At 24.4% G+C, this 10,688-nt stretch overlaps 1 protein-coding gene across 2 annotated transcripts; it reads right to left on the bottom strand.

Moving 5' to 3' along the window:
- Positions 1 to 1,959: 1,959 nt before the first annotated feature.
- On the bottom strand, positions 1,960 to 10,560 carry Lis-1 (LisH and WD40 domain-containing Lis-1). Of its 2 annotated transcripts, XM_074249900.1 has the most exons (8): positions 10,400 to 10,560; positions 9,929 to 10,157; positions 9,419 to 9,581; positions 6,392 to 6,545; positions 6,012 to 6,218; positions 4,809 to 5,219; positions 4,390 to 4,738; positions 1,960 to 2,320 (listed from the first exon to the last, which is right to left on the bottom strand). In XM_074249900.1, the coding sequence occupies exons 3-8, from the start codon at positions 9,454 to 9,456 to the stop codon at positions 2,247 to 2,249; spliced, it is 1,233 nt and encodes a 410-aa protein (XP_074106001.1). In that variant the 5' UTR covers positions 9,457 to 9,581; positions 9,929 to 10,157; positions 10,400 to 10,560; the 3' UTR covers positions 1,960 to 2,246. The 2 variants fall into 2 exon arrangements, with proteins under 2 accessions (XP_074106001.1, XP_074106000.1); XM_074249899.1 differs by lacking the exon at positions 9,929 to 10,157.
- Positions 10,561 to 10,688: the final 128 nt, after the last annotated feature.

Genomic DNA, 10,688 nt, shown 5'->3' with positions numbered 1-10,688 from the left:
CGTCCATAAATAATTTTTTTAATTAAAGGAAAAGAGTTGAAAAAAAAATTTTACAGATTGTAGAATTAAAATATAAATAAATTTTTTTTAATGGAAAGAAAATTATTTATTAAGAATATACATCTTAAATTACCCGAATTATTATAATGCGCATGGTAAAAATTTTATTTTTGACAATTTAAAGAACGTTTTTGTAAAATTTTTAGGCGTTTTTTTTTTAAGTAATAAATTAATTATACTAATAATTTATTTTATATATTTTAAATATTTAATAATTAAATAAATAAAAAAATGTTATTAAATACGTAGACAATTTGTAAACATTAACAAGAGTAGAATAAATTTTAAGTGAAGATTATATTTCAAAAATTTTAAAATAAAATAATTATGGACGTTATTGAAACAATGAAAAATAATTTCTGATAAATTTTCCTGAAATACTGTTAATAAAAATTATTTATTGCAATAATCGTCTGGCACAATCAGAAATTCTGGTTAAAGTTATAAATATTAAATGTATAAAATAAGCAAGATAAATTTGAAAATAAAAATTAATATTCTAAATAATAAATTTATTTAATATAATAATTAAGTGGTGCCTCGCGAGTCAGGAAACAATTTTAATAATAATTATGATTATTTTTAAAAAAATGACTTAATAATTAAATTTGTTTGTATTCAATATGTATTCTACAATTAAGAAAATAATAATATTAACAATTTAATCAACCTTGAACAAAATAAGACGTAGAAAAAGATACGAAGTGATTTAAAAAAAATTGCACGTGTCATAAATTATAAAATAATGATTGTTATAAATATAATAGATGATTAAAATTAGTTTTTATTAATTTGTCAAATTTTAAATTATCATTTTTGTTCTTCTATTTTACTTGTCTTAAACATTAAACTAACAATCTAAATTTTTAAATGTGTAACTATAATATAAACCATTAACTTATTAACTCATTATTTGTTGTTAACTTCATTTTAAAAATGACTACAAGGTACTAAGGTCTTTCTTAATTATTTATAATTATGGTTATTTTTTTTTTTTTTTTTTTAGTTGCAGTGCATATTATGTATTTATTTTTTATCTCCATTGTTGTATTTTAAATCTCATTATTTAATCGAATACTTTTCTATAAATTTCTACGTGGGATCAACTGTTAATTAATCAAGACGATGGACGTCAAGCCAATTTTTAACCATCAATTACAATAAAATTTACAAATAAAAATAAATTTTACAAGAAATTAATTATCAAAGATGAAATATAATTCGACTCGCGTGACGTCTCACCGTTTATAAAAAATTTTATTTAAATAAAATCTTTAAGTGTAATTTAAAATTAATAATAGCTTACAATTATACCACTACTGTTTATTTATTCAATTAATCAATTACTAAAATTAATTTGCAAGGTAAAGTCGTAAGAAGCATGAGGAGGACGTTAAAAAAATTTTTACGTCAACGTCATACAGTCAATATTCTCGCGACAAATTCAATTTTAAATTAAAAAAAAAAAAAAAAAAAAAAAAAAAAAAAAAAACGTAATAAATAAATATTGATTATAAATATATGCTTGAGCAGTAATTTTATTAAAAGAATAATAATAAAATCATCAAGAGATAAAAAAATTTTTCATTGATTTTAACATTGTTAGTATATATATATATATATATATATATATATATATATATATATATATATATATATATATATATATATATATATATATATATATATGTATATATGTACACAGGATCGTCGCGTAATGTTTAAAAAAAAAAAAAAAAAAAAAAAAAAAAAAAAAAAAATATGCCAAAGCGAAGGGCAAGAACGCGCGTCCTCTCCGCGATCGCCAAATTTAGTAAAACTTCCAATTTAATTATTTAATTTTAAATCGTTAAACAATATACTGTAGATTATATTTGATTATAAATTAAAGAGCCTTAATAATATGTTTATCATGTATTAATATTTATTATTTTTTTTTTCTTTAATAATAGTAGTAGTATTTACGATAGCTTTTGTATGTAATTAGCTTATTCATTCGGCCGTTAACTTGGTTTATCTTTCACTCCCTTTATTAAATATCCACATTACATCCACAAGCGCATCTGGATCTTTGTCTTCCTCGTCTCGGTTTCATTAACTTATTTTATTTTCGATATTTATAATTTGAGAGAAAAAAAAATAATTGTTAAAATAAAAATATTTTACAAATATCGAAAATTCGGTGACTAGCGACATTCCCAAATTTTCACTGTCTGATCTACGCTACCAGTTACCACATAAGGATGGCTTTTGTGAAAATCTGTTGAATAATTTATTTTATTTTGATTAGTATTAATTAAATTATTAATTACAATTATCAATTATGTAAAATAGTCAGAGTATAAAGGTTAATTTAATTATTTATTATGTCTTGCGAGGCTTCGTTAATTTTATCCCAACTTTGATAGTCATTCAGTTACAAAATAATCATTTGACAGTTTTTTAAAACTATTTAATTTAATCCATCACACTTGAATGATTTATTACCGTCATTAAATTTCCGATAAAAAATTACAAGATGTCGCTATTATTTTAACGATGTGTAATTTTTATCACAATAAAAAATAACTACTTGTTAAAACATAATAAGATAAAAGCCCCAATTATTGACAGGGGTCTAAATATTGACATCTTGAATTATTTTTAAATTTATTTAATTATTTGTAATAAGAATAACTATCATATAAATTTTTATTAAATTCTAATTAATTAAAAAATTGAAAAAAATTACTGTCAGTTTAAAATATTAAAAAAAGGTAAAAAACCCCATTAGTGGAATTTTTTTCTTTCAATAAAAAAATATTCTAATTGGAATAAAAATTAAAAATTTTTTTGATCTAAAAGTCTTAAAAATTAGAAATAAAATATTCATTATTGTAACTAATGATTTCATTAATTGAACTTTGGTTAGAATTAAATTAATTTTTTCATTTAATTAGATCGACGGTCTAATTAGCAATTGGTCTAAATCCTTATTTTGTAGAGGGTGATTTTTTAACATTTTGTAGATGTAGCAATAGTTCAATTATAAATTATTTGAATGATCGAAACCAAAATATTATACTTCTAATAGACATTAAATGATTTTTTGAAGTGATAATAAATTTTAAAAAAATTGAAAGATTGAAAAATTAAAAAAATGGAAGATCTTTAAAATGGAGTTAGACAATTTACTAATTAGAACGTCGATATAATATTTTTTTTTAGATATGAAAAATTTATAAAATTGAATAATCAAAATTAATTGTATGTTTTATAATATTTAAATAATGAGTGTCAATAACTAGTTTATAATTTTTAAGTTGAATTTCATATTGACAAAAAATTTTAACAAAAAATTTACTGTAAGAGTTTCAACTCTTCTGATTAAATAAATTATTTTTCACATTTTAAATAGTAATTAATCATTTATAAAAATTATTATTAATAGACTTTAATAATATTGATTATTTAATAATAAGTTTCGATAAATAAGAATAAGCAGATGATTCGACGCATAGGCAGTATAGGTGTCAATAATTGGTGTATCCAGATAATCTATTTAATTATTTAAAATTAATTAATAAATATAACTGATTATCATTTAAAAAAAAGAAATTGATTATTAAAAACATTACTTCAGACACTTTTATTTAATTGCTTAAAAAAAAAAATGAAATCATAATTTTGTCTCTAATAGTGTCAATAATTAGGGCTTTTACCTTATTTGAAAATATTACTTAATACAGTTGCCGGAGGAGATTCAAATTGTTAATCACAGCGAATTTAGATCACAATGTTATATGTTTTTTTCGGCAAGAGACGATTTATAAATGTTATTAACTATCATTATTTTCAATTACATTATATCATTATTTTCAATAATCAGAAATTTAATTTAACTTAATCACTTATAACTATTATACTGCAGCTGGATTTGAATTTAAATCTTAAATTGCTTTGAGTCAACATCATAGTCTTACATTACTCAATATGTTTCCCTTATTATTATTATTTTTCTAATTGATAAAAAAAAAAAAAAAAAAAAAAATAAATAAATAAATAAATAAATTAATTAATCAAATGTATATATATTGTAAGACCCTTAGGGAGCTTTGGCTTCAAGGTTTAAATTATTGAATAAAATAAAAATAAAAAAAAAAAATTCTAATAGACTTTTAATATCATTTTATAGAAGCCCGTTAAATTGGAATTATATGACGAAGCATCGCAAAATTGAATAAATAAAAAAATCATCATAAATTGATCAGTATACTTTGATTATTTAACATCATTATCATGACCTAAATAGATATAATAATTGTTAAAAAAAAAAAAAAAAAAACTTACCAATAGAAGTGCAAAAGTGAACGTGTGCCTCAAGCGTCTTCATAGCACGTTTATTACGAGTGTCCCAAACTCTCATTGTCTTGTCATCTGACACACTGACAATGAATTTACCGCCAGGATGGAAGACGATTCCACGTACCCAGTTGTCATGACCAAGAAGTACAAATAGACAAACACCAACACTGATATCCCATACGCGAATCGACTTGTCACGCGATCCTGACGCTAAAAATGGACCCTCGTGTGCTCCTTTATTGTCAGCACCAGCGGCAGCATTTATTGCTGCTCTTGCGCTTTCTGGTGCCCAGGCAATGCACTCGACAACGTGGTCGTGGTCACGCAGTTCGACCTATAATAAATAATAGAATAAATCAGTAACTAGTAACTGATAATTATTGAATTTAAAATAAAATACATACTTTGGTCTCTTTAGTGGCCATGTGCCATACCCTTACGGTCTGATCATTAGAACAACTGGCAATTAATTCACCACAAGGACTGACCCTTGCCATTCTCACCCATTCTCTGTGGCCAGTTAATGTTTTTACACAGTAACCTGTGGCTACTTCCCATATTTTAATGGTCTTATCCCGCGAGGCACTTACTACAAAGTCACCCTGTGGTACGAATGCAACTGAATTTACGTTATGATCATGACCGTGCATTGTTTTAACACACGCAAACGACTGGTGAAAGTCCCATATCTTTATTGACATATCTGCGCTGCATGATACCAGTAATTTTCCTGACGCATCGAATGCTACATCTTGCACGCTGTCTGTGTGTCCCTTCAGGGTACGTTCGAATTCTCCGCTTTCAAAATCCCATACCTAGTTATCAAAACAAAGAAAAAAAAATTTTTTTAACATATTCATTACTTTTTACTTTCAATTAACATGGGTTTCCTTTGAGGAAAAAATGATTTATTTTTAACAATTTTTTTTTTAATTTTCAATTAAAAAATTAAATATTTAATTTAAATTTTTTACTGTCTTAAAGATATATATTTAATAACGGATTACTGAAATTTTTGGGGAAGAAAAAAAAAAAAAAACCCTGCTTGAGTTAAGATTTTAAACTAGAACTTGGACGAAGGAAAAAAATTAAAATTAAATTTTTGACAGAGGTTTTTAAAAAAAAAAAAAAAAAGTTCAAATTTCGCGGCATTTTTTTAAATAGTTGTAATTGGAAAAAAAAAAAAAAAAAAAAAATCTTTCGTCCAAGTCCTTGAAAATTGTATCTTGAAGACTTGTCTGAAATTTCATCAAGATCGGTTGAGTAGTTCTCGAGAAATCTTAACAACCGTTTTTAAAAATACAGTTTTAAGAAAAACGCGTTTAAAATTTTGAGTGACAATTTTTAAAATTGTATCTCGGAAACTATTACCCAGATCGACTTGAAACTTCAGGACAATATTCTAGAGATGTTGTAGAATTTAATAAGTCAATAAAAAAAAAAAATTGTTTTTGAAGCCGTAAAAACCATGTAACCCCTTGATCAATTCAATTATCAAACTGATGATTGCTGGAGGCAATTATTTATTTTATCAGAATCAAAGTTCCAATTGAATTAATATGGAAAACAATTCCAACACCTAAATATGAAGAAAAAAAAATAATTACTTTAATTGTCGCATCTTCACTCGCTGATACAATAAGACTGAATACAGGATGAAAAATAACTCGATTTATTGGCGCTCTGTGACCAGTTAGACAGTGTTTCTCAGGTGGCCTGGGAATCCATTCTGTTGACGAACGTTTTCCTCGCGTTGGTGCACCCTCTATGAATTCTTTCTCGGCTTCAGACAGCTTAGACTCTAATTCCATTACCTGTAATTTACATTTATTATTATTATCAACATCACCATCATCGCCGCTGTTATTATGTGAATTTCACACGTTAAATAATTATTTAACATTGTACTTGTTAATAAATTTTTTTTATTTTTATTATTTGCAGTAATTAAAAGTCTTTAAAATAATAATAACAACAAAGTATTAACCTTTTTCTGTAGCCGTATAACGGAGGTCCATTTTTTCTCAAGCAACCCGCCGTATTTACGTTCAACTTCTCCTGGCATATCAGCTTCCTTTTTGAATGCTTCCAGAGCATCTTGATAACCATTGGTACTTAAATAGTCTGCGATCGCCTTATTTCTGAAAATATAATAATTATTATTATTAAAATATAAATAGGTTGACACAAATATTTTATTTAACAAACAACTTTATTTGTTTTTGTCCAAATGGTAAAAAATCAAATAAAGTCATAAGTCACAGAGACGTGAGAAAATATTTTTAATCGACATTATTTGTACGTGTCTTTAAAAGTAATAACATAACTGTTACACCTGACTTGTTATGTTATTTATGGTGTTATTAAAGCATGTACTAGACTAGCCTACTAGTCATTTGGTCACGGGCGTGTCGGATGAGCAAATAAAAACGCGAGGGTAGATTGTGGCCTTTTGTTTCAGATAATGATACTTGAAAGTACTTTGAGAGAATAAGAACATCCAGAATATATATTTATATGGATGTATATGTATTATAAATATAAATACACTCATAACGGGGTGAAAGGCATCATCATTTTATAGGCACTACTATTAACTCTTATTTATAATGATCAATTGTTACTGTAAAGTTCATCTAATTTACTTTATAATGTAATTTTATATTTTGATAAATATTCATTTTATCAATATTGTTTTTGAAATTGATTGAAATAAATTTAAATCATATATCAGTTTTATTATTATTATTATTTTTTTTTTTTTTAAATATAAGAACCTTCTTTTAAATTTACTAATTATTTAGGATTGAAAAACTCTAAACATTGATTGACTAATAAAAATTAAATTTTTAAATACTTGAAATTATAATTTCAAATTAAATTTTTTTTAATAATTATTAATTATTGAAGATTGATTACAAAATTCTCAAATTTATAAATTAGTCATATTTCTTTTAATAGAAAATTTAAAGTTCAAAGTTCACTTTTAATAAATTTCTTTCATTTTAATATTCATTAAAAATAATAATTCATTTCAGTTACAAATTTAAACTATTATAAAAAAAAAATCTAGACTTTTCACAGAAATACTCCTCTATGAATTGATGACACTGAAGTTAGCAGACGTCTAAAAATTTTTGATTTTTTTTATTAATTAAATTACAATTAAAAAAATTTTTCTAAAAAATTGCACTTATAGTTTTTCAAATTTTTTTGCATGTGAATTTTTTTTTTTAATTGTTTAATTGAAATTTTTTCAATAAAAAATTTCTAAAAATTTTGAAATGTCGGCTAACTTTATTTTCATTATAAATTGTTAAATTTACTTTTTCAATAAGCCTAGAATAAAGTAAATTGTTAGAGAATTTTAAATTAAATTTTTCGTTAATAATTTTATGTATGTCCTGTTCGACAAATCACGTCATAAAGATTCTAAAAATATTATCTCAACACCCTACAATGATACGTAATGGTTAAAATTGAATCTATCTATTTAATTACTCCGATAAAAGTGATGAAATATGTGTTACATGATAATTTTTAGTAATATACATGGTAATAAATAAAGTAACAAATCATAACGACAAAACGCGGTAACTTATAAGTAAAGAGTCGTGTATCAGGCATAATATTAATTATTATAATTACAATCCAACAATTTTAAAAATTAGAATTCTATCTATACACTGATAGAAGGATTTGTTTATATTTAATAAGCTTTATTAACTGTTAACAAATGATTTTTTAACTTCATAGGATTTCATAAATATTTATTAACAGTTAATAAGTAATTTATTAAGTTCAATTTATTAACTGTTAATAAATATTTATTAATGGTTAATGAATGTTTGTTAACTGTTAACAAATATTTATTTAAAATAAAAAGCGAAAATAGCAATTTTCTTTTGACACTTTTTATAACCCTATAGCTGAAATACATGATAATAATTCTATTCACTAAATCAATTAACGTTTTTAATATTTAAAAATATAAAAAATAATTATGAGCTGTGATAGAATTTGATATTTTACAATAAACGTTATTATAATGTAATATAATTAATGCAAATAATTTATAAAGTTGATTTTTATTTATAAACAATCTTCATATCATTTGAAATTGCAAGCGAAACAAATTCACTCAACAAAATATTTATTAACTGTTAATAAATATTTGTTAACTATTAATAAATACTTATTAACTGTTAATAAATGTATTTCCTTCTAAATAAATATTTATTGAATGTTAAAAAGTATTTGTTAAAATTTAATAAATTAAATTATTAATAATTAATAAATCCTTCTATCGGTGTATTGAAAGTAAGTTCTATAAATTTTCAAGTTACATACAATTTTGCAATGAAATTGATTTTGCAGAAAAAAATACTTTGTGTTTTACCAAAGACAGTCTGTAAAAAAACACAAATGTACCAAGTTTATAATCAGAACCATGAATTAATATTCTAATTATTTGAATGTCAAATCGAATGACATAGATGAAAAATGACGTAATTTAAGTTTTGTCTCGAACAAGTACAAGAGTATAAAAAAGTATAAAATATATATATTTTTATTAATCAATATGCATGATTTCTCTCCTTTTTCAATCCATCTTTCTTTCTCTAAAAACCTCTATCGCTCTCAGGCATTTAACATTATCGCGAGTTTTCTCCAGCTCTTCCTATTGCTTTCTCTCTCTCTCTATCAACCACCGCCGATGCACGTAACTTTAGTTTTCCGTATCGATCCAGAGCTTGCGCGTGCTCAATAAACATCCACCCTTGTCCTCGTCTTTGCCTCCTCAATGTCTCACAAAAATTATTCACATTACCTTACAAATTATTAAACATTATCCACAACGTCAATCATCAATTAAAATTAAAAAACTAAATCATCAATTCATCACTTACGTCAAATTTTCTAATTAAAAAAAATAAAAATCAGTCATCACCTTCATCTATAATCGTGAAATTTTAACATAAACTAATTAATAAAATTTAATTATAAAACTTACAACTCCTCCCTCTGCCGTTGTGACAACACCATTTTCATGATCCTTGATATAAACTCGGCTTATTCTACACCAATTTTTTTTGAGTCAATGATAATTTTAAAAATAATAAGCAAGTCCGGACACCAACAGTCGGCTCGCTTCAATAAATCGCCATCAGCATCTTCTGTAAATAAATAATAAATTAATAAATTTATTCAACAGTAATTATTTCCACTAATTAATAATAAAATTAACAATAATATATATCTAAGTTTATTTTAAGGATTTTAAGGATAAGACCTTGACAATCGACGTCAGTAAAAAGAGAAAGACAGCAATTGCGACGTCGCGAACTTTTTTAGCGATTATGTGTACCATATAATCGATATTCTCTACAAGTTAATTCATAGATATACAGAACGTCTATTTATGCACATAAACTAACCGGCTTTATACATTTAATATTAACCCGGTTTGTATATACAATACAATTCTATATACATTAACAATTTTCCCATATTATTTACTCACCCCGAAAATTAAAAAAAATTTTTGCAATTTTTTTATTTAAAATCACGCATAAAGTTTTAATTAAAAATATTTTATCATTGAGCGCTTTTGATTTAATTTTTTGCAGGATTAGTTTTTTAGAGTATTCATAATTTTCTAAAAAAACCAATTACAACGTGTGAGTTTTAGAAAGAAAATATTTTTTTTTCAGGAATCACATTTTCCGATACATATTTTCAGGAAACCGAATCTGTAAAATAAAATAAAAACAACTTGAATTAATTAAAAAAAAAAAATTTAAAAAAAACTTGTACAGAATGATAATAAATATTGAATATAAAATAAAATGGTTTGTTGTAAAATCTTGCACGGCCATTTTGGTACGAACCGTCACGTCTGGTTGATGAAATAGCTAAGTGTTTTTTTTTTACGATGACATTTATTTCGAATTATTAATAGCAAATTGAGTACTTAGTGTGAGTTTAAACTTACGTTAATAATTATGAGGGTTACAGATGAATTTATGAATGAAACACACACTTATTTTACTGGTTTATGATGTTCACGTTCGTTACAGTATATATAGATATATATATATAGTAAATGAAACGATCGAAAAAAACAAAACCAATGTCAATCAACCATTCGGGGCCACTTCTGAGATCAGACTGAGCTGTAAATATTCCCGCAAGACGGCGCTCAAATTACGCGCATGCGCAGACTACTTTTTTTGGTCTAGTGATTAAATGGCTTCTTAAAATAAATTTGGGAAAAATGGCCG

The sequence above is a fragment of the Cotesia typhae genome, unplaced genomic scaffold (assembly GCF_013202065.1).
Source record: "Cotesia typhae breed Kobodo isofemale line unplaced genomic scaffold, CoteBio_Ctyphae contig_50, whole genome shotgun sequence".
NCBI lineage: Eukaryota > Metazoa > Arthropoda > Insecta > Hymenoptera > Braconidae > Cotesia > Cotesia typhae.
Note: the sequence above shows the minus strand (reverse complement) of the source record. Positions and strands in the feature narration are given on the sequence as shown.

Excerpts from the sequence above, each read along its gene's own strand:
- Lis-1 (XM_074249900.1), bottom strand. The coding sequence starts at position 9,456 with ATGAAAATGGTGTTGTCACAACGGCAGAGGGAGGAGTT. Across the intron at positions 6,219-6,391 it reads TTATACGGCTACAGAAAAAG|GTAATGGAATTAGAGTCTAA; the intron begins GTTAATACTTTG and ends TGTAAATTACAG. Across the intron at positions 5,220-6,011 it reads GTGAAGATGCGACAATTAAA|GTATGGGATTTTGAAAGCGG; the intron begins GTAATTATTTTT and ends TTTGATAACTAG.